This window comes from Perissodus microlepis, chromosome 22 (assembly GCF_051167445.1).
Source record: "Perissodus microlepis isolate ML-2025 ecotype Zambia chromosome 22, ASM5116744v1, whole genome shotgun sequence".
In the NCBI taxonomy this organism is placed as follows: Eukaryota; Metazoa; Chordata; class Actinopteri; order Cichliformes; family Cichlidae; genus Perissodus; species Perissodus microlepis.
In genome coordinates, this window is record NC_140481.1 from 18,797,857 (window position 1) to 18,822,643 (window position 24,787).

Here is a 24,787-nt window from a genome sequence, read left to right on the forward strand (position 1 = left end):
AGTTCTTGATGCACTCAGGGATACGCGAGTGGTCGGCATGGCAACAGAGGAGTCAGGTGCACTGGCACGTGTGCGATATTGATATATGTACAGACAATGATGCATATTTAAAAAGCAGATGGTCGAGTCTAATTTGCTGCATACAGAGAAATCCTAATCACGCAGGAACAGTCTCCAGCCCCACGGTGTAAAATCTGCTCGTTAAACGCAGTCTTACGTAAAGCTGGCGAAAGTGTGTGCGCAGATTATGCGCAACAATTTGCGCCAAAACTCTCCATATCGACGAGGGGCGTTTAAATGCGCTCGTGAGGAGGGGGGCGTGTGGGGTGTGTGAGGGGTTTCGCGTGGGGGAGGGGAACCTCTGAGCATCACTCTTGTGAGTGTGTGTGGATGGCGTGGGTTTCTCCTCTCCGTCTCCAAACCGCGCAGCAGCAGCACCACCACCACCACCATCATCGTCACCACTCGGCTCACAGCGACAGCCTCGTACGCATCACCATCCTCATCCTCCTCCTTCTCATTCTTCATCACCACCATCTCCAAGCTGAAGAGGGACCCTGGCATCGAAGGATTTAAGGTGAGGTGAAATTAATTAGCTTTTAGTGGCTGATGGCGCTGATTTTTTCCCCTCTCCCTCTTCTTTTCTTTCTTTCTTTCTTTTTATGTTTGCATTAAAACATGAAGAGAGGGGGGCGATGGGTGTGTTTGCTTCACACGGCAATTAGGATCGATTTTGTGAATCGAGACTTGGCCCTATAATCTAATCCAAGTCGTGACAAGCCGATGGCAGTGTGATTTCTAAGAATGGGGGCATATGTCAGGACGCAGGCGAAGAGACAATCGGCTGGTTTCTGTAACAGATTTATAGTTATAATCCATCCGCATTTGTAGGGCTGTACAAATTGGCCCTTTTGGCGACAAGGCCCTTTTTACGGCTTATTATAAATTAAGACATTTACGACCGCACCGAATTCTTAAATTTGGCCATGTTTAATCGGAGGCATGTATCCACATTGTGAAATATACAAATCGTGAAAGCAGGACAGCACAGTACAGATCTGACAGGCTGACACTGTTGGGAACAGGCCCGTGAGAGGAGAATATCAGGGCTGCAGGAGCGATTTTGGGGATCTCTTTTGACTGTCGTTGAAGCCATGTTATCAGGTGTCCAGATTATCACCACAAAGGAGGCTGGCTGAAATCTCCCTTTAACAACCCTGCAGGAGATGCTGATGACTATCTGCCCTGTGTGGTCTTGCAATGAAGTGATAAACAGCTGCTGACTGATTGCTCACTGGTTTTGGAATGAGGGAATTAAAATAAATAAATAAATGAATAATAAAGAGCTTTAGAGAGCAGTAAGCAATACAAAGACATCCTCCTCATCCTCAGGCCTTCCTCTTCCCTCCAGTGACAGGCCTGTGTGTTGCAGGCTGTGTGAGCTGTAGAGAGGCTGTCAAGTTGACAACAGTGAGGAAATGTGAGACGAAAGTGGCCTCGAAGCTTTTGTTTGCGTCAGACAAGTCTTTGCATTGACTCTTTGGTTTCTTAATGGAAAAAACACAGAAAGAAGTACCTGTTGCATCTATCTATCTATCTATCTATCTATCTATCTATCTATCTATCTATCTATCTATCTATCTATCTATCTATCTATCTATCTATCTATCTATACAGACTTTATCTACACAGACTGTTAGTTTTTCAGTGGTCTATCTATAATCCTCATAACCTTACTATTTTATAAGTGTCCCCTTGTGTGAAGTTAATGTGGATTTTGTTTTGGGTTTTTTTTAGCACCAAGCAAATCTTTTTAAATCTTCCCGTAGGCATCTTAGTTAGTTCTTTGATCTCTCTATCTCTCGGCAGGCATTAGACCCGAGGCAATATTAATGCTATCGGTAACAGTGTTGCATTTTCCTTCCATCAGGAGGCTGTGCAATGATGTGATTATAAAGAGGTATTGATGACGCTCAGTGTCCCGAGAAAAGGTCAAACCAAGTAAAAACATCTGCGCAGGTCCAGCATGGTTGCAAAAAAGCCTCACAATAAAGTGAAGCATTTTTGTGATTTTGTTGCTTGATTTCAGTGTGTTGGTCATACTGACATACAGGCACGCATGCTTGTTTTTAAAGTGCATAGAGATTATGGGCTGTGAATGTGCCCATCCAGGATATTATTAGGTTAGAGTCCTACAGTTTAGCCTGGCTGACCAGGCCTGGTAGGGTTCCTTTGATCAGTGCCAGTAAATCTGTTTGTCATGCTGACAGTGATGGATCTGCTGCCTTCTGATGGGAAATCATCTTCTGAATGAAATTTAGAAAAAACAAATCAACAGTGTGTGATTATAACATCCAGGACAGATGCTACAGATGCTGGCATAAACATAAATGTTTTTTTCTTTGTTTTCCCACTAATTAATGGTAATCTTGAGCTGATTTGCTTATCAAGGTTAAAGCTCCATTTACACCTTTCTTTTTGCCACCTACTACGATTTCTGACTCTGTCCTTGGTGATAAGCAACGACGACTGAATGCCATAGATGAAAATAGCTCAGAGCATTCACAGACTGTATACAAAAGATACGCATTCTGGTCTGAAAAGTGAAGACTTGAACCTGCGTGCTTTCTAGTGGCCAGCAGGGGGCGAATCTCATTACAAAAAGAATCCAAAATTGCATTTAAGTTTGTTTACTGAACTTTCGCTCTCAGTTAACGTTTTCCTAATAAGTCTCAGTCTCTAACTCAATATCTGGCTAAATCCAACATGGTGTACTTTTTCTAAAATGTTTTCCACATTACAGTCAAAATGAACAATAATCCAGTAAATGCTTTAAGGTGGACCTAACTTTAAATTTTTAACCCGCAGTGAATTTTGAATCAGTCAATCAAGAGTAAAGAAGCTACTGCCTTGTCACAAAAGGGTCATCACAGCAGGTAGCGCAGCATGTTTGGTTTTGACATTTTTAATGCTTGATGCCCTTCGTAATGCCAGTATTGAACCAGTGACCTTTCACTTGCCAAGCAGATGTGTAAAACATTACACAACCACCACTGATGACGCAAAGCAGCTGTTCCTCAACAGTTCATACAATATCATTGAAACCTTGAGTTAAAGGTAAAAGTCTTCACTTGTGTTGGTGTTACTAATATATTATTATAATAATGTCGGTCCAGGATCAACACTGCAGCTGACCAATCACGTGGCTTGAGCATTCAGTTAGCATTAACTAAGAAATTAGCATTAACTAAGATGTTAGCATTAGCTAAGAAATTAGCTAATGCTAATAAAAACTATTACCAAGAAACCAAAAGGAGTGACCTAAATTTGGCAACAGCAAATATAGCTTTCTAATATATTTACTATCTACTGTATAAAGTAATGACAAAAACACTTAAGATGCTTAACAACTGCTTCAGAAGAGAGTTTTATATAAACAAGAACGCTTTTAATATAGCTAACGTGTCAACTGCAACATTGATCCTAAACCAACTTTAATATGATGATACAGGAAAAATATCAACACGAGGTGATCCAATACACCCACATCTTGACTGTTTGGTTTACATCACCTGTGCTGGACTGCAAAAGCAACAATATATATTCTTTATGTGTAAATGTCCATAAACTTATAGACCTAACTGCATAAGTGAAGAAGATGTTCAAAATGCTCGGTTCACTGCTTTAAAGCGAGACGTCATTACTCAAGTAATTTAAACCCCCTGGTTTTGCTTCTGGTTCTGATTACTTGTGTGAACGCAATCATTCAAGAATTCTTATTCTTATTATTGCTATTATTATAAAACAGTTATATACAGCTTGGTTAATCGTTTGCATTCATTTGCAGTAACTTGCAAAGATTTACAGAGATATTTTTAATTAAATAAAAGCTGTTACTCTTTGCTATAAGAGTTTTACGCTTTTATATGCGTCACGCATTTTGGTTTTTGTAGCTGACGAACATGTAAACTATGCCTCAAACCAAAAATCTACCATTGCCATAGTTTAATGATATTTATATTTCACTGGTTTAGTTCAGAAGTATTAAAATAAATGTAAATGTACCAGTATTTGATGAAGTACATGATGTGTACTGTACAACTGACAAACACTTACTGCTCCGTGAGGCCCGTTATTACCTGTCAGACCTCGTTTTGGGAGAAAGTGACATCACACTGATGTCTCATCACCGTCTGTCCGTGCTTTCGCTGCGCCATAAATTAAAAGTGACAAGTGGTTTTATTGCACAGTGACCCCGCCTGTAGCGTCTCCCTGCAGAAGCATACGGACCACCTGAACCGAACCTTTAAAATTGTTCTTTAAACAGCACATTTTCCAAAAAGCAACGTGACACTGTGGCAAAGAATAAAATAGATATCAGTTTTATAGCTTTTTTCCCCTCAATTTCAAGCTTGGTCTGTTTTATCACACGGCTTCCATCCAATCTGCATGTTTTCCTTTTTTTTCAAATAAAGAACATTTAGAGATTATATGATTTCAGGTTTTTTCTACAATAGTGTCAGATCTATTTGAGCCATAGTCACACAGAGCAGCTCTTCAGCATACGATGAGGCATTTAGGACATTTGTGCACCAAGAACAATCAATTAGATTCACTGTTTTCAAGGCCTGATGTTTAACCCTGTAATTATTGCTCAGGCCTGTCTGTGACTCAGCAGAGGACGCACACTGAGTGAATATGGAGAGGCAACAGGTGTAGTCTGGATGGGAACCATTACAGGCTGGTTAGATGGTGTAAGTGGATAAAAGAAAAGAGAAGCAGTTTAAAGATAAAAACATGACAGGCAGAGATGGATTATGAAACTCAGATGTAAAACACAACGCTGCATCAACAGCAGTTTTTCATTACAGTTTGTGGAAACATTCAAAACTGTTAAAATGAAAAAGGTTAAAAGATTGTGATTGTGACAATTTATTAAGTGCAATGCAAAATCAAATAAAAAAGAAAGAATTATTATAATTCTGATACTTTGATCTTGTTTAATGTTTCACGCTGCCTCTTCTGCTTTAACCCTAGACTATAGAAAAACTTGCAGTTTCTGAAGCTGTGAGATGAGTTTTTGCTGTCATCGTCTTGGTGATGAAATGTGATGAGAATGGGACGGGTCTGACTGCGAAACTGCAAGCTCATTGGCTTCAGTCGTATAATATTCTTGTACATATCAACTCACTGGCCACTATATTAGGTACAACTTGCTAGCACTTGGTTGGTCTGTTTTTTACTTCAAATATGCCTTAATTCCTCAGAGCCTTTTTTGTCCATATTGACGTGACAGCAACACACAGTTGCTGCAGATTTGTAGGCGCACATCATGCTGAGAATCTCCTGTTCAACCACATCCCAAAGGTGCTCTGCTGGATTGAGATCTGGTGACTGTGGAGGCCATTTGAGTACAGTGAACTCGCTGAGATGATTTGAGCTCTGTGACAGGGTGTGCCATCATAAAGGGATAGACCAGGTCAGCAACAATCCTCAGGTTGGCTATGGTATTTAAACAAAGCCCAGTTGGCAAAAAATGTGCCATGAACCATTACATCACCAGTAGCCTGAACCATTAATGCAAGGCAGAATGGAGCCATGTTTTTGTGTTATTTATTCCAAATTCTAACTCTACCATTTAAATGTTGCTGCAGAAATCCAGACTCTGAAACTACAATTCACACAGGCTCATTCAAAGTTTCCCGGTCTAACTTTGAATGAGCCTGTGTGAATTGTAGTTTCAATGTGCAGGTCTTAGCTGACAGCAGTCGCACCCAGTGTGGTCTTCTGCTGCTGTAGGTCATCAGCTTAAAGGTTTGAAGTGTGATTGGAACGAGTGGTTATTCGAGTTATTGTTGCCTTCCTATCAGCTTGAAGCAGTCTGGCCATTCTACTCTGATCGCTCACGTCAGTAAGGCAGTTTTACCTGTTTTCTTTTTGAGACCATCATCAGTAAACCCTAGAGATGGTTGTGTGAGAAAATCCCAGCAGGTCAGCAGATTTTTAAATACTCAGAACAGTCACCAACAACCATGCCATATTCAGAGGCACTTAAATCATCTTTCTTCCTCAATCTGATGCCCAGTTTGAACTGTAGCAGGCCATCTTGTCTTGATTTGATTTCACCATCTTGATTTGAATTGCCGCAGGTGTACCTAAAAAGTCTAACGAGGGTCAAGCGACACATTTAACTTCTGTTGGGCCTCTCTAAAACGTTTATGTTACTGGACTGGGCCCTGTTAGAATTTAATGTTGAGCTGAGTGAGCCAGTCTCTCTAGAGTTTGTGTTTTTTGTGTCTTTTTGTAGCATCTTTGAATTCATTACACATCATTTTTTGTTTCTTTGTTGTCACTTAAGCAGACTTGGCTCTGGGTCTCCAGGAAACATAAATAGATGCACTGAAAGTACCCGATGAGTCCCTTGCTAACAAAAGCATCTTTCCATTAAAGATGCTTTGTTACCAAGCCTGACTTGTCATTTTAACCAATGTAAATTCTCGCTTTTGTTGCAGACAGCTTCAACCTGTAACCAGTCAAGCAAATTGGGAGTCAGCTCTTTAAATCTCTGAGGTGTCCTGATCAAACTGAAGCCACAGCACGTTCAGGTGGCCTCTCAAGCTAAACCTTTGACCTGTTGTGCGTCTTCTGTACTTCTTTAACATGGAGGACGGCTACCAAAACCGGACTGCCTTCATAAAAGGAGCCAAAGACATTGCCAAAGAAGTCAAGCGGCAAGCTGCCAAGAAAGTGGGTCGCTCAGTTGATCGAGTGAGCGATGAGTACAGCAAGCGCTCCTACAGCCGCTTTGAAGAGGACGATGACGATGACTACCCCATGCAGGGAAGTCAGGATGGAGGCTACTACCGTGGAGACAGCCAGGCAGCGAACGACGATGAGGGCGGCCACAGTGACTCCACAGAGGGTCACGATGAGGATGACGAGATCTATGAGGGAGAGTACCAAGGAATTCCCAGGGCTGATTCAGGAAAAGGTAGCCTTGCTGGGGGTCCAGGATCAGTGGGAGCCGGAGCTCAGCAGTTCAGAGATATCGGCGCTTCTGAGGCTGAGAGGAGGAAGGACCAAGAGGAGCTGGCCCAACAGTACGAGACCATTTTGCAAGAATGTGGCCACGGGAAGTTCCAGTGGAGCCTGTACTTCGTCCTGGGCCTCGCACTCATGGCTGATGGCGTGGAGATCTTTGTGGTCGGGTTTGTGCTCCCCAGCGCTGAGAAGGATATGTGTCTGTCTGAACCCAACAAAAGCATGCTAGGTAAGACTCTGCTCCTTCTGTTGCAAATGTTTAGCAGGCTTATTATCGGTTTTATACATGACAGTGCTGTTAATAATCTACACATTAGTCCCCGTCAACAAACCTTGGCTGTGTATCCAAGGCTTGATACAACTCATTCCTCTGTGGCATGATCTTTACTTCTCAGCCAAGAACTATTTAAAAAACTAAATGAGTCACACTGTTGCTCTTGGCGACATGTTCTTTCGAACCCACATGCAGCATACTTGAAATACTCACCAGAGCGTGAGATGTGTATCAACTCTGGGGAAAAATCTTTGTTTGTTTGTTTGTTTTTAAAAATGACTGGGTCTTCATTTTTTTTAAGGACAAACATTTACACACACAAGTGATGCAGTAACAGGTTCCTGCCAATGGTTTCATGCCACCAGACTGATTTAGATAATGTTGGGTAATGATGCAAAAAAGAAACACAGCAATACAGCAGCAAAGAAGCGAGAGAGAGGCAGAGCGCTCGCTGGATGCAGCAACGTCTATGTTAAACATTTGATAAAAAACGTTTTGTTTTATGTTTTAGTTTTTAATAAATAATCCAAAGAATAGTTTTAACAACAATGAGCTCTTCAAAGATACAGTGAGTGACTGAAACTAGCCTCTTTAACATACACTGCACCACTCCAAAGAAGTTGGGATGCTGTTTGAAATGTAAATGAAAACTGAATGCAATAATTTGCAAATCTCATAAACTCACATTTTATTCACAACAGAGCTGAGAAAACATTGAACATTAGGAAAATGAGGAGCCCACTTGGTTGATGTTTGGAAGTAGAACGTCCCGTTTTTGTCTCAGATGGGGTTCTAGCTGCTCAGCAGTCGTGGGTCGTCTTTGTCACAATTTTTCTTTCCCGATCCACCAAATGTTTGGTGTTGGGGAAAGGTCTGGACTTTATGGTAGGTCACTTTAGCACATAGACTCTTCTACTATGAATCAATGCTGTTGTAATAGATGCAGCGTGCTGTTTAAGATTATATTATACTGCTCTAAAGCAGCGGTCCCCAACCCCTGGGCCTCGGACCGGTACCGGTCCGTGAGTCGTTTGGTACTGGGCCGCGAGAGTTGAGGCTCAGGTGTGAAATGTATGGTTTTCAGGGTATTTATCGGTTTTCAGCGTTATTTTGTTATCGTTTTTAATCGTTAACTCGGTTTTCCTGGGTCTTTTCACGTGTGTTATGAATAAATCTTCTCTTTTTCGGTACCGGTACTAGTTTTATTTTGTTGTATTTATCTGCGACACCTTAAAGGCCGGTCCGTGAAAATATTGTCGGGCATAAACCGGTCCGTGGCGCAAAAAAGGTTGGAGACCGCTGCTCTAAAGCATGCAGAATAGAGGAATCCATGTTTTCATGTATTTTATTTCACTGTTTTCTACTTTGTTTCAGTTTATTTTAAATTATTTTAGCCCAAAGTTGATGGCAGAGTCTTTGGGTCATGTTCACGTATGGCTTCTTCTTTACACAACCGTTTAAACCTGCATTTGTGGATGGCGCAGTAAACTGTGTTCACAGACAATGATTCCTGAGCCCATGCACTGTTTCTGCCTGAGCACCTGAAGCATCCTGCATCATTTTCAGCCTCTAAATCGTTTGATATATTTGGTACTATACATGATGAGGTATTTAAATTCTTAGCAATTTTACATTTAGGAACAATATTCTGAACCTGAGAAACTCTGCCTCTTGTCTTAAACCCAATCATGTTACTGACCGACTGACCGGCAGCCAATTATCCTAACTAGCTATTCAGTTTTTATCTTCATTTTATACCGCATCCAACCTTTTGGGGAGTTGGGGTCGTGTATGAAAGATGTTCATACGCACCATGACATCACCCACTGGGTTGGTCAGTTTAAAGTGTGGTGTTTAGCATCATAACTGCCACTATCTTGATTCTTTGGAGCTCAAATGACCATATTTGGATGGTCTTTTAGAACAATTACCCACTAGAGTCATATAATTTTAAAGATAAATGCATTAAAATGGCCCCAAAGGCATCATCAGCACAAACATGGTTAAGAGGTTTTCAGTCACTCAGATTACAGTCATGAAACAGTGGTTAAATCTTTTATCAGGAAGTCTGTGGGGATTAACACGCTTTTACAGCCAGCTTCACACTGGCACTTCCATGTTTTCTTCTTTTCTCAGCCTTTCCCTCAGAAGGGAAACAAAAGAAATGTGCATGTTTATCATCAAACTATCAATCTGATTTGAGATATAGGAGAGTTATCATGAGCCGGCAAGTCTTTGTAGTCTGACAATTGAATTTCCTTTGTTCTCTCTGCAGGTCTTATTGTATATTTTGGGATGATGGTTGGCGCTTTCCTATGGGGAGCTCTGGCTGACCGGATAGGCCGTCGGCAGTCTCTTCTCATCTCTCTCTCTATCAACAGTATCTTCTCCTTCTTCTCCTCCTTTGTCCAGGGTTACAGCACCTTTCTGTTTTGCCGCCTCCTCTCGGGTGTTGGGTAATTAAAATAATTATAATAACAAAAATACTTCTGTTTTTTCTGCCCGTGCCATTTAGTTGACTTAAAAAACAATCATCATTTCATTTATTAAGGGGCAATAATCTGCCTAAGCCTACCCGGACCATCTTTGTTAAATGATGAATTCAAAGTCTCTCGTCTACACAGTCCTCATTTATAAGGTGCTTCACAAACCCAAACATTACAAGCTAACAGCAGTTGCTGCTAAAGAGGCAGACAGGGAAAGTGGAAAGCAAATCTGTGGTTTAAAAATTAAACTCCTTCTTGCAGACAGGAGCAGCTCAAAAGTGTTCCCCTTAAACAGAGTTTTAGATTTAGTCCCCTTCTTCCCACTGAGTTATCGGTTCTGTCACTAGCTAGCTAACATAAACGAAGTCTATTAGCCACAACCAACCAACCACGGTAGAAATGTTCTCAAAACTTTAGGCACTTATTTCTTTAGTCCAGCTTCACAGACAGAGTTACAGCTAAGTCAGTTTTTGAGAGCAGAAAAAAAAAAGTTGCAAAACACCTGTCTGATATAAGCGACAGGTTCGGTTTTAGAGGGTTAACCTGAACCTGTCTGACAAAGTGTAGTTCAAAGATCTCAAAAAGGGACACATTATGCGATACGATCTAAAGAAACAGCTTAGAAGCAAAGTCACTGACATCTATCGGCCTAGAGCAATTTCTAAGGCTTTGGGACTCCAGTAAAACATGGTGATAGCCATTACAACAAATGGAGAAAACTTGCCCAGGTGACCAAAATTGGCCTATCAAGAGCACATCGATGACTCATCCAGGAGGTCCCAGAATAACATATGCAGACCTGCAAGCCTCACTCGCCTCAGTTAAGGTCGGAGATCATGATTTAACGACAAGAAAGAGACTGGGCAAAAATGGCATCTATGGGAGCATCTCCAAGGAACTCTACAAGCTTAACGTTTTGGAAGGTTTGAGTCCCATTACATCTGACATAAAACTAAAACAGCATTTCATAAAAAGAACATCATACTAACTGTCAAACACGGTGGTGATAGTGTGATGATCTGGGGCTGCTTTGTTGCTTCAGGGCAACTTATGGAACCATGAATTTTTCTCTCTACCAGAAAATCCTGAAGGAGAATGTCCAACTTCGTACCTGAAGCTCAAGCATCAACGACCTGAAACATACCAGCAAGTCCACCTCTGATGTGCTAAAAAATAAATGAATAAGAGCGGGACAAAATTCTTCCACAGTGATGTGAAAGTACCATCCTCGCTGCGAAGGATGGCACAGGCAGTTCTTAGGTTTAGGGGGTAATTACTTTTTCACTGCACGGTGTGCCATAACTGCAGTATTAGTCCCTTCCCTTTTGAAAGTTTTAATTTTTATCTGGCTGCACAAATGTAATTTTAACAGTGAAATCGCACGAGCACAAAATGATTTTGATGATTCATTTAGTTTTAACAACGTGTAGCAAAGTGTTCAAACAGAGTTTCTCAAGTTTAGCGAACTGGCAAATTGAAAGCCTGACATCGTTTCCATTTGGGCTCAAACCAGTCGCTTTCCTGCTGAGCTCCTGTGAGTTTGTTTTGCACCACGGTGATGATAATCACACAAGCACAGAGACATGTAATGCACTGGTTGTGTTAAAGCTTTAGTGGCTAAATGAAACAGCAATTGCTGCACATTCAAGGTCTGAGAGAGCCACGAGTTGGAAAGTTTTGCAAATTGTTGCTCTACTTTTAAAAACAATAACATAAGTATGTTGCTTGACTCTTGATATGATACAGAAGAAAGAGCCTACCTATTCAAACACACATATACATATCAAAAATAGTACAAACACTTCACCTCTAGGCTCAGTTGTTTTCTGAATTTTGCAGAATCGGTGGTTCGATTCCCATCGTCTTCTCGTACTACTCTGAATTTCTGTCCCAAGAGAAGCGTGGCGAGCACCTCAGCTGGCTCTGCATGTTCTGGATGATTGGAGGAATATACGCATCTGCTATGGCCTGGGCTATAATCCCACATTATGGTGAGTACAGTGATCAGAGTAAAGAAAACAGATAGTTATGGATCCTTACTTTCTCTGCCCAGGCTGACTGATCATCATCAAATGCCTATGAGATACAAATAAAGCTCTCTAAATATTATATTACAATCTCTTTATTTTACAATTATTATTATGCATGTACGTATGAACAATCCCACCAAGATGTTAATATTTTTGGAGATTTGTCAGTCAGTTGAAAAGCTGGAGGGTGAAACGTAAGCTGACATTGTTTGCTAGAAAGTGATCTGCCCAGAAACCGTGCACTGAGGGTGACCTCTGACCTCTAAATTCTGTTTGAGAACATGCTTCATAGTGAGTTTTAAAAACATGTTATTTTCACTGCACTGAAGGTTAACTATTCGGAAATGTGTGCTCACTTCTTTGTGTTGGCTTGCTTTTTCCTTTCAGGATGGAGTTTCCAGATGGGCTCGGCATATCAGTTCCATAGCTGGCGCGTGTTTGTGCTAGTGTGCGCTTTTCCATCAGTTGCAGCCATCGCTGCCCTTAACGCCATGCCAGAGAGCCCACGCTTCTACTTAGAGGTTAGCAGATGTGCTTGTTTAAACAGTTAAGTCTTTGTCTTACAGTAATAGCTGCTGATATGTTTCTCATTATTAAATCCATGCAATCTTTAACAGAATGGCAAACATGACGAAGGCTGGATGGTTCTGAAGCAAGTTCACGACACAAACATGCGAGCAAAGGGATACCCAGAGAGGGTCTTTTCTGTAAGTATCAGTGAGAAAACAGCAATGTAAATCTCTCAGAGAGCTCACAGCAGAGGGAAGTGTGGGAGAGGGAGAACAGACGGGGTCTCTGGTCAGATACCCATTGGCTGCCTGGGGTTACGCCCCTAGTTTGGAGTAAGCTGAACAAAAAGACACACTGACTTTGGATCAGAGCCGATGACTTGTGCAAAAGAAACTTGCTGCTATGTGATGCAATGAAAACCACAGAGAGCATATAAAGGACTGATGTAATCACTATGACATCACCCACTGGTTTGTGGCCTCAAATTTAACCGGTGCAGAAGATGTATTAACACAGGTTTGTCACATGACATCATGCACACATTGCTCAAGAGTTGCCTGCCATGTTGGATGTGATACACCCTCTGGTTGCTATGGAAATGTGAAATACCCAGCTGGTCAGCAGTGGCTCCTGGAGGTTGCTACCTCTTGCTGGGTGAAATCAGTTTAAATGAAGATGCTGCACCAAACACCTTTCAGTAATTGCCTTGGTAACAGGTTGTTTACCTGTAGCTTTTCATGTTTGTCTGCAAATACTTGCAGACTACTAGCTTAGCTGTGGTACAACTTGATAACTAGTAATGCAGAAAGGACATGGAGAAGGTTTACATCAGGGCTACAGCCAACAAGTTTTATGAGGCGCTACTTTTACTTTGAAAAACATCTTCATTTCTGGCTTGTGTTGCACATTTCTCAGTTTAGCTGCAGATTGGTCATTAGGACATTAAGACAGGATGTAGATAAGTTCAAAGTATTTTATGTAGAAAGCTGTAAATGTAAACTTGGCCATTTCTGAAATGTGGATTTAAGGCAGTGGTTCCCAAAGTAGGGGCACGCCCCCTGGGGGGGGGATAGCATGTTGGTAAAGGGGGGCGCAGAGCCATTGCAGGGGGGTGGAGAGGTATGAATAAAATTAATTAATTAATTAAAGAATGCTTGGACACTGCTAGCATAATGGACAGATTTCTTGACGGGGATCCCACACAAACACAGAGCAGAGGATGAACCATCGCCAAATATGCTTGCAATCCAACTTCCTTCCAAGCTAAAGACTAGAAAATATGATGAAGCATATCTTGCCTTTGGCTTCACCTGCACAACGGCGGTGCAAAGGTAGGTACCCCCAAAATAATTTGTTTCCCCCGCTTCGGGAGCACGTGCTGGGTTGTCCAAATCACGGACAAACAGTATCCCACATTCTTGATTTTTAGTTCACAAACACTTCTTATAATGAAATTTTGGCGATTTTATCTCTTTATACAGTAAATTTACAGTGGGATACAAATAATAACAAACAAACAAACATTATCCCAGTTGTTTATGTTTTTAAACCCATTTTGCACAGAGAGACATTTTTTTGAAAAATGTATTGATACCAGTGTTGAATATTTTTAAACAGTAAAATAAAAAACAACTATACGTAAAACAATTACACCATAAAGATAGTTTGTTTCGTGGTTTATTTTATTGTGGGGTGTGGAATAAACTGCAATCAAGTTTGAAAACAAAATATGGGTGCGTGTGGTTGGAGGGGGCACGCGCTGGTCTAAGGGAACGGGAGTGAGCCTCTAGTGGCTATTTGAGGAACTGCAGTATTTGGTTTCAGTTGATGCTTGATGGACAAAACTTTACATTATTACAAATATTTTGAACTGCTTGTAAATCATCTTCGAGATAAGCTCCAAGGATTTGCTTCTTTACTTCCTGTTGAGATAAAACCTATTAAAATCGACCCACAAATCATACAAATGTGTGATTTCCCACAATATGTATTTTGGTTAAACAAGTCATGAGAACAGGAACAGAATAAATACATTGTTGTAACAGCTCCCAGTCCATTTAAAGATGCTTTCCCCATTACAGAGATGTTCATCAGGCTTATGATTAACAATAAATGTTATTACAGTCAATATCTCTGTAATATCTGGTGGTGACTTTCAGAGCCTCTTTTTCAGAAAGTCTCTTGCAGTAGTTACATTATTTTTGAGCCAAAGTCATCTCTAATTTGACTTTTGCGACTTTGGTCCAAGGTCACCACAATCAAAACTGTGAAGCAGATGGATGAGCTGGTGGATGTTGGCACCGACACGCCTGCTTGGCAGCGCTACAGACTGAAGATCATGAGCCTCTCCCAACAGGTGAGTAAAGTTAATTAAAAAATACAGTTTACATACATTTTGTCCAGCCTGCAAATGTTGTTCTTCTAAACTGGTTGTTTTTTTGTTGTTTTTTTTTAGTAACCAGGAAATTTGGTATTTTGGATTTTGTGAGCAAAAGCAGTAACTAAAGGGCCAAGCTTTAACAGTGTGAAATAAAAAAGCCCCCTCCGGCACCCACCCAAGATCACAGCTTCCTCAAAATTACAGTTATTTTCAAGAGTGCTGAAGCTGAGGTGTTTTACAACTCAGAGCTGGCATTAAAACGCCTCAGTGGATGAAAGCAATGTGCATGCAAGCACAGGTGGAAGTAAATCCAAGTCTAGCTAAAATATTATGTCTTTTCCTTTAGTTTGTCTTTGATTTTTTTTTTGAGTATATTAAAGGGATAATAAGCTACTTGCTTGAGCATTTATTGACCTGTCCGCCTGCAAAGTTTCTCCCAAATTTAAGTTCTGTAATAAAAACACTCGGCACACAAAGATGATGCATTTTTGAGGTATTGTGTGGATTTTTTGGCTTTGATGTGTTTAAACTTCAGCAGCATGTTGTTGCACTGGGCTTTTATGCTCTGGGCAAAAAAATCCTTCACCAGGCTGTTTGCCTGATTTGAATTTGCACGCAGCCTACGTTCTCCTACGCACACACACGCCTACGCGCTGCTGCTTAATGCCCACTACAAGAAAAAGTTTGAACAATGAGAGAGTTGAAGCAGCGTTTTCTTGTTTCATGTGGAAGCCGCTGTCATGTCGCTTTCAGGTTTTTTGTTCATGAGCTTTGCTCTTGTGTTTCTCCGTGTTCACTTGTTGCAGATACGGAATAACATCCTTGCCTGCTTCAGGCCAGAATATAAACGGACGACCTTCATGCTCATGGCTGTTTGGTTTTCTATGTCGTTCAGGTAATCTAAAAAAAAAAAAGAAAACCTCCTTGCTGTCTACTGTGTCTCGCGCTCCGTTTGGGGCTTATTTAATCTCTCTTGACTCCCACAACTTTCCAGCTACTACGGTCTAACCGTGTGGTTTCCGGACATGATCAAGTACATCCAGAAGCAGGAATATGAATCGCGCACGAAGACCTTCACTAAGGAGCGAGTGGAGCACATCACGTTTAACTTCACCTTGGAAAACCAAGTGCATCGCCAAGGATACTACTTCAACGACAAGTAATTTTTGTTTCAGGGCAACATTAATTACTTTAATGCCAAAGAAGAGAATATTGTTTTTTAAAATATGCAATAAAAAAAATGTTCCCGATCACAGATTCCTTAACCTGAAGATGAAGTCCATGGTTTTTGAAGACTCCGTGTTTGAAGAGTGCTACTTTGAGGACATCACATCCACGCACACCTTCTTTAGAAACTGCACCTTCATTGCCAGCTTGTTTTATAACACAGGTAAATATGACTCCTCGTGTGCAGGAGCACTAATGAACATAATAAACTTGCTTTCCATGGCTTTCCATAGGTACGTAGCAGATCATGCACTATATGGCCACATCTCTTAATCTGTGAATTCAGGTGTTTTTAGTCTTGTTGCCACCGGTGTGTAAAATAAAGCAAAGCAAAGTGGAAGCATTTAGGAAGTGATATAAAGTTATAGTGTGGGGTCATCGAGTGCTGAGACACACAGTGCTTAAAAGTCATTAACATCAGCACCAAATCTGTTCACCAGGAGCTTCACGGCGTGGCTCACCATGGTCGGGCAGCCGCTATCTATCTATCTATCTATCTATCTATCTATCTATCTATCTATCTATCTATCTATCTATCTATCTATCTATCTATCTATCTATCTATCTATCTATCTATCTATCTATCTATCTATCTATCTATCTATCTATCTATCTATCTATCTATCTATCTATCTATCTTCAAACAAATCCTCAAATGTGAGATTCTCTGTTCATTTAGCTGATGGTTTCACCTGACAGATAAATTATGTGAGAAATGCTTACATTTCATCTTAAAGTCAAAACAAAAGGCATGACACGGTGCGAGTGATCGGGCTGTCTTTACAACAGCACCCTGTCAGTAAGAATAAAACAGATGTAAGAATGTGCTGAATGGCTGATCAGAACCAGAAATTCCCCGTGTGCGGAGACCAAATCGTTTAAAAAGCAACTGAGCCGCGTGTGGTTTGGATTTCCGATTGTGCTTTAAATCAGCACGTCACATTCAGACCTGGGAAACACATGTGAGAAACTAAAGAGAAGCGGTTCCTCTGCTAGCATACTGCGGCTATCCATCTCAAGCTGTGGCAGATTTATTCAGCTTCAGTTCTTCTGCAGCTTTTATGGCAGCTGTAGCTTTCTCCCCGATGAAGCCAGCAACGCATTCTTTTATGTTTGTGTCATTTGTACATCTAAAATTTTACGATCGTTCAGCACTTTTACTGCAGACTCCGTTTAATAAAACTGTTATTGGTTAGGAAGCCATTCAGACCTAGTCCCCTTTATCTTCTACAGAAATGTCTCCTGACCTTTGCTGTCGTTTTTGTGACGATCGGAGATGCTGTCCTGGATGCTGCTTTCGTGTTTTGCTCCTATTAAAAACAGATGCTTGTGTGGTGGCTGCTGTAATGTTCTGGCTTCTTTTGCTAAGGGATTATTTAATCCCCTCCTTCCCAGTTTGAGGAAAACTGATCTTTTATTTGGTTTGGTTTGGGTCAGATATTCTTCGGGATGTGGCGTAAATCTTTTATTTTTTTATGCTCTAAACAAAAAGCTAAGGTTGTATCTTTTACTTAGCTTTTCTTCTTTAAATCAGAGGAGAAACATGCAGAGGAGTTTCTTTCAGCTGAGGAGAGCTTCTTTACCCAGTGGAAATCACAGATGTTCACAAATTTATGAAATTATTTAATCATTCTCAAATTTTTTCCCTCCTTTTACGCCTTCAGATTTATTCAAATACAGACTCGTCAACTGCAAACTGGTCAACAGCACGTTTCTCCACAACAAGGAGGGCTGCATGCTCGACTTCAGCGACGACTTCAACAATGCCTACATGATCTACTTTGTCAACTTTCTCGGCACCCTGGCGGTGTTGCCTGGCAACATCGTCTCGGCTCTATTAATGGATAAAATTGGGCGGTTAAGGATGCTGGGTAGGTTAGTCTAATCTGGGTGGAGGATTCAGTTATGAGTGCAGAGGCGACCCGGTTTAATGTAACTACTGCTCCCTCTTTTTACACAGCCGGGTCCAGCGTCATATCATGTGTCAGCTGCTTCTTCCTGATGTTTGGAAACACCGAGTCGGGGATGATCGCCCTCTTATGTCTATTTGGTGGCATCAGCATCGCCTCGTGGAACGCCCTGGATGTGATAACAGTGGAGCTCTACCCCTCGGATAAAAGGTAACACGAGAGCAGATGTTTCCACTACTGCTGAGGTTTCTGTTTTCTGACAGAGAGTAATACTGTCTGTCTGGTTGCACTTTCACTCATTTTGTGTTGTTATAAATGCCGTCCAGAAGTGTCATTTCGGGGTTGTTATCCCTTAAGAATTTGAATTTTTATTTGTAGTTTCTTTTCTGGAGAGAGAAGGATCTTTATGGAGGTGGATTCGTTTCTGCTGAGTGATACCAGAATTTTTACCAACAAATCTGCTGTGGATGGCAAAAGTTTGAGATGCCACATCAGTGTTGTTTCTCAGTCACCCAGCTCACGCCTTGAGCCTTGAGAGCTTGAAAAAGAAGGCAGCTAGACTTCTTTAGGTTTGCAAAGATGTTTCCCCTCCCATCCAAGAGGCTTCTTCAGTTCTAAGAAACAGTGCTGAGTCCAGGTCTTTGAAGGGGCTTGTCCTCTTTGGAAGTGATACTGAGGGTTGTTGACCCACTGAACGTATGGGTCATCACATGAGCCAAGGTGTGAAAAAAGGTGTGGGTCATTACAATCATTGAGGATTTAAGGGTCAAAGCACTCTTAACCCTCAAGGTGAGGTCACCCAAGGCAAAGTGTGAGTAAGGTTTGAGATCTATAAAGGCCACTTAAATCCCCCTTAAGGACCTTTGGGAATCACTTTTAAAAGCACTCGCTCAAGTTGAATCTGAATTGGCTCTTTATTAAAAATATTGAATTGGCATATTTTTTATGAAGCGAAAAGCAAATCAAACATAGTAAAAAAAAAGTAAATTAAATGCTTCTAAGACCACCATATTAACCCAAATACGCATTTATTCAAGGTCTTTAAAAATATGTTTTATTTTAACATCCATCCTCTGCCCTGGGTCCTGGTTGTGGATTTGGAGGTACCAGTTCTCATTCCTGCCGCTTCACATTTAGCTACAAACCGAGCCACTGCATGCTGGAGGCCACCCCTTGATGAAGCCGGATAAACCACTTCATATGCAGGGATTGGAGAGATGATTCTGGGGCCGCAAAACTGGAAACCCTCATCTGCATGGCTTCACTTAGAAATTATGTCAATAAAATTTATTAGCAGAATCGGTGTTGGCCAGTCCTCCTCTAGAGGCTCTTCATGTCATGTCCTGGTGGGATTCATATAAAAGTGTAGTTGTGTGTGAGAAAGAGGAAAGTTTTTTTTCACTTTGATTATCTTAAATATGGCCTTAATAGGTCAAATATGAAGCAGTGAGTGATAAATACTGTTAAAAACCCTCCTTACCGTGTGTGTGCGTGCTTGTCTGTGTGTCCTTCTCTTCTTGTCTCCAGGACCACAGCGTTCGGCTTCCTGAACGCCCTCTGTAAACTGGCGGCCGTGCTGGGGATCAGCATCTTCCAGTCATTTGTGGGCATCACCAAGGCCATACCCATCCTATTTGCGGCCGGCGCCCTCGCCGCCGGCAGTTTCCTTGCCACAAAGTTGCCCGAAACGAGAGGCCAAGTGTTGCAGTAAAGCCGACGACCAGCAGAGGGCAGCAGAGTCCAGCTGGCGTGTTTAACAACTAACAACATCCCTGAGAGCTTCAGCTCTGCTGTCACATACCAACAAAAACAGACTGCCATCCCCATTGTAAGCCCAGAATCCTTTGAAATGTGGATTGCATCATTCAAAGAGGAGAACACACAGAGGTAGAAAAAGATGATGTTATATTTGTGATCACTTAATTTCCGCTGCTTTGTCAGGTATTCAAAATATTCAGAAAAAGAATCAGATATCTTATGGAAGAGCCACTCTTAGAGGGTGATAATGTGCTCCCACAGATGCTCAGTGACACAGAACGATCACATGATGAGAGGAAACTGATTTAAAAAAGCCATTTCTGAAGGAACGAGAATGATTTAGTCGGTGTATGTGGTGAGTTTTTCGTTTTTCTTTCTCGTCTGTCCTCGACCTCAGTGACTGGCGTACAGTGCCTCTGTTTAATGTGCTGTGACGTTACTGGAACAGTTCAGTTTACATTTGCATCCAGACTGTTGCTCATAGACTTGCTTGCAAAAGTTCTCAAAATGAATTTCAGGGTGAACATATTTTCTGTTAAAAAACAAAAAAACTCTCCCATGACCCTCGATCACTGCCTCCTACTGAATCCTGACCTGCTGACCGCTGTTATTCTCTACCAAATATTGTTAAAACATTCCAGTGAGGCTGCTGTTACTCAGACACAGAGAGCCGAGGTGCTTTTTCTCTCCCTGAGTAATTCCAGTTCTCTGCTCAGAGCCTCGAAATGCAGGCAGGCGAAGACGCATTTCACAGGATTCTCTGTTGTAAATGGGAATAGTTTGATCCAGTTCCTCTGTGTTTGGTGTCAAAACTGATGTTTTCCCTCTGTGTCGTGTGGCAGTTTGATGATGTTTTCGAGGAACGTCTGTGGGACGGATTTTGGTCAAGTGCTAAACTGTGAGAGCAGATACTTGTGGTATTTGCCTAAATTAGTGGTGTGTGTATATGTGTGTGTGTGTGCATGTTTTTGTTTGTACTCTGAATTATTCATTTACATCTCAGTGTTTCATGCAAATGACAGTGTCATTTGCGTCAGTGGGAATTTTACTTGTCCAGCAGCGGTTTGAATAAGCAGTGTGGCCACACATTATCAAGGTACCTTAGAGGTGTAAATATTGTAAAAACTAGCCTGAAATCTCCACGTAAACACCCACAGTATCCTGCCACAAAAGCATCTTCTCAGTGCCCTTGCTAATGCCTGTAAAAGGTGTAATGTTTAAGGCTTGTTCAGATAACTAATAAACAGCACAATGTTTGTGCGGTACTTTCGGCGGCTACCTTGTTTGCCACACCAGATGGATCAGCACGTTTGATCTGGCACAGATTTTACACCGGATGCTGAGGCTGGGTTTGTGTCTGCTCCGGGTCTCAAGGACAAGGACAGGAATCAACATTGTAGTAATAATTTCAGTTTTCTTTATTTTTTCTTCATGATCCCTTCAGGATAAAGCAATCAGACCTGCGGTAAAATCAATTATATCGCCATTATTATTATCTTATTCATCCGCTCTAAAGGAAAAGCAACATATGAACCAAAACCCTGGCTTTTAAGAATTTAGATCCCTGTTATCCTTATTGTACATGTAGTGTAGTTCACCTCCAATTCATATGAGAATTAGTCAGAACGTAAGTTATCTGACTGAATGGGAAAGCTAATTCTTGAAGTCGAAACAACGAAAGGAGACTGATTTAGTTCTTTTGTTTGCTGTATTTTTTTTGTTGGGGATCAAAACACGCAAACAAAGCAGTCTTCATTTACCCGAGAAAAACTGCATCATAAGCACAAATCAAATGGGAAAAGAAGCTGTTAAAAAAGTGAACAATTAGACAGTGTGGCAAGAGAAACAAGAATATAATTTTATTTTAAGGGCTCCTGATCAGACATTCCTTCACTGCGTCCATTCCCGCTGGGAAAAGATGAAAATTTGTAACTCATTTTTATTTCTGTCGTCTTTAAGGGTACGCAGGCTCTTAGTTTACATGTAAAAACCTGCTGTGACCTCATCTCAAGAATCAGAATCACCCTTAAAGCGAAGCTGATTGTGTACACCTTCATTCTGTAAACATATGACAGTATTTTGTGTACTATTTGTGTGCTGACAATCAGTGAGAGAGTGTGACATTTTGACCGAAAAACGTCCTCTGGATTGTGTGTATGTGTGTGTTAGTGCTGTTATCAGCCCCCTCTATAGTAAACAAATACCCTTGTTCACTTATGGTAGCTTAGCTTAACATAAAGCCTGGACATGATGGGGAACAGCTACACTGGCTCTGCTGTTTCTCCTGTTAAACTAAGCTAAGCTAAGCTAAGCTAAGCTAAGCTAAGCTAAGCTAACTGCCTTCCAGCTGTAGCTTCATATTCAGCATATAAAGACATGAGAACATTATCTTCTCACTAAAGAATGCAAATGATACTATCTCTAAAACCTATTTCTTTGAAATCTTTCTTCAAATCTACATGCTGAGGATCATACCTGAGGGGTGTACTACAAGGTCAGGGCGAGATTAGCAGATTAGCAAGCTACGTCAAGCTAAAAGTCATCAGTTTGTCATAATGATCTGATAAAGTTTATGATTGGAGTAGGGGGGACACTCATAGGTATCATTTTGTGCAGAAGAAGAGCTGTACCTGTAAAACCCCCATTTTTATGTTTATGAGTGCACAAAGAGCATGAAGCGGAAAGCCCAGCTTACCAGAGAAAGTTGATAACCTCCATCATTATACACATTATCTCCAGCTGGGGCTTAAGCCAAAGAAAGCCTGGCTATGTTTAACTTCCTTTGTAGTACACCCCTCCGTTGTTTGCTGTTTGTGTACAAAGATGTATGTGTTTAATGAACAGATTTGTCCCGTCTTGTTCCTGTTGGAAAGACTGTTTGGATGTATGTATGTGTGTCTGTGTGCGTCTGCTGACTAAATCGTCTGTCACATATTTTTCTACTTTTTTCTGTTGCGATTCTGTTTTCATCCCTGTGATGATTACAGCTCAGTTGGGGACCACGGAATATATTTACACTATGAAAAGAAAAAAAAAGACCTATATATGCAGTGTAGAAATCAGTGTGTCGTTCTTCATAACAGACTCGGGTGCTCTTTTGCTGACACAGCCTTTGAAACAAGTCCCTTGAAAGGCAGCCAGAAATAACACACTGTCTGCTCCTCAGTTTTAGAAACACGCAGAAAAGGGAAAAAAAGAGAAAGGGATCGCATCTTAAATTCATAAAGACGGCTTCACCCCCTAAACCTTCTGTATTCAAACGACTGTGACGCATGTTCGTTATCGTATTGTCTGACTTTCTTGGACGTCCTGTATGCCAGCTGTTTTTGTCCAAAGCAAGAACTAGTATTTTCATTGTCGTATGATGACATAGATTTGTTGCTTGCAGTGATTGTTCTTAATCAAAGTGGGGTGAAAACTGGTGAAACTCGAGTATGTGTTCTGAAAGTGAGTTAGTGGTGACTGTGCTCCTTGTTTACCTCGGACCCAGGTAACCTTTTTTGTTTTTATTATATATATATGTGAATATACATGCTTGAATTTCTGAGGAGGTTGCTTGTGATCTTGAAGATAAGCTTTGGCTGGAAAGGGAAGTACACTTTCAATGTGAAGTGCATGAAAAGTGTAATTTGACATAAACTTGTTTGTTTATGTGAGTCTGTATTAAAGGGGGAGGTTTAAGTAATCAAGTCAAACTCAAAAGGACCACGGGTTTAAACTCATCAAAAGAGCGCCCTCTGTCAACTTGAAGCTCCTGTCCAAACTGTAAAAGTTTACGGATTAATGTTGCTACGTGTAGAATTTCATTCTATATACATATAAATATAAATAAATATATATATATACATGTATAAACTATAAAAAGAGTTGCTGATTTGAGTTTTATCCATAAAGGAAGGAAGTGATATTGGGTGCGGTCAAAATAAAGCAAACACCAGCCTGATACGACTTCCCCTTAATGACGGCAGTCTTTTAAAAAGTGCGGGAGAAACACTTCCCGCATCTGCAGAGAACTGCAAGGATCCATCACTGTAGTTGGAGCGATGGCGTTTCTGTTTGCTTTCTTTAGTTTGACTCTGAGCTGTTTTATTATCTGATAAAAAGTTCTACTCTAAATGTGAGTTCAATTCAAGATTCAGTGTACTGTGTGTAGAAACTGTAGATGTTTGTATGTGCAAGTATGCAAATTGTGAAACAAAAAGATTACGGAAACAGTTCCAAAAAAAGTTTGGTATGACACAAAACTTTATTGTGTGTTGTCTTTGTGTTTTGTAAATCAATACTGAACATCTTGGTAAATTCAGTATTTATTACTTCTGGATATTGAGAATATTTTAGTGATGCTGAAAAGGTGCTGTATTTATTTTATGTGAGAGTTGTCCATTATGCTGGGTTTTGCACTTTTGTGCTATTTATCCAGTTCTTTGAATAAAATCATAATGGAAATAAAACTTGAAGAAAGAAAACCAGTGTCCTGTACTCCATTTCACACTGTCAGATAATTTTCACTTCATTTAGACGTTTCTCTTTGTACTTTCAATGTACAGTACTGTGCTGAGTCTTGAGTCACCCCTTGCTTCTCTGCATTTTGCTGGAAAAGTGGGAAATGGGATTTATTGAAATGTGCAAACATGCATTTAAGTACAGTAAAAACAAGGGCAAAAACAGCATCATAGTTGGTATGACCACCTTTATTCTTCACACAGCCTGAACTCTCTTAGATTAGCTTTCTTGTAATTTCTTTGAATGTCCTTTTAAAATCTTAAAGCTTTTCTTTGGATATTGGATGCCTTCTGTTCTCTGTCAAGATGACCCCACACTGCTTCTATAAAATTTAAATTCGGCCTCTGGGAGGCCAATCCATGAATGTGTTCCACTGTGCGTTTTGCTATCCAAGTCACTGTCAATCAGACACTTTACAGATGACGTAAATTCCATCAAATTTGACTAGATCTCCAAAACCTTTGACGGAAACCATGACAGAGCCGTCACTGTGTTTTATAGATGGCTGTATACACACGCTGTCATATACAGTGACGACCTCGGCACATATTGATTTAAACCTCTTTCATTTCAGTTCTTGTGTAATGTGGCATACCGCAGCCTTTTCTCCCCATTTCCCTTCCTTAAGAATGGCTTCTTCACAGCCACCCTTCTATGGACACCATTTC

At 40.9% G+C, this 24,787-nt stretch overlaps 1 protein-coding gene across 2 annotated transcripts; it reads left to right on the forward strand.

Moving 5' to 3' along the window:
* Positions 1-347: 347 nt before the first annotated feature.
* LOC146362941 (synaptic vesicle glycoprotein 2A-like) lies at positions 348-24,082 on the forward strand. 2 transcript variants are annotated; one of them, XM_084918473.1, is made up of 13 exons: positions 348-577; positions 6,513-7,270; positions 9,591-9,771; positions 11,641-11,792; positions 12,219-12,352; positions 12,449-12,538; positions 14,590-14,697; positions 15,528-15,616; positions 15,716-15,880; positions 15,978-16,111; positions 17,613-17,819; positions 17,909-18,068; positions 19,386-24,082. In XM_084918473.1, exons 2-13 carry the CDS (start codon positions 6,661-6,663, stop codon positions 19,567-19,569), a joined length of 2,214 nt encoding a protein of 737 aa, XP_084774599.1. In that variant the 5' UTR covers positions 348-577; positions 6,513-6,660; the 3' UTR covers positions 19,570-24,082. The 2 variants fall into 2 exon arrangements, with proteins under 2 accessions (XP_084774599.1, XP_084774600.1); XM_084918474.1 differs by having other exon boundaries at positions 6,517-7,270.
* Positions 24,083-24,787: the final 705 nt, after the last annotated feature.

Bases quoted from the DNA above. Each gene is read 5' to 3' on its own strand.
- LOC146362941 (XM_084918473.1), top strand. From the start codon at position 6,661: ATGGAGGACGGCTACCAAAACCGGACTGCCTTCATAAAAGGAGCCAAA. The intron at 15,881-15,977 runs GTAATTTTTGTT...TCCCGATCACAG, and splicing joins GGATACTACTTCAACGACAA to ATTCCTTAACCTGAAGATGA. The intron at 17,820-17,908 runs GTAGGTTAGTCT...CTTTTTACACAG, and splicing joins TGGGCGGTTAAGGATGCTGG to CCGGGTCCAGCGTCATATCA.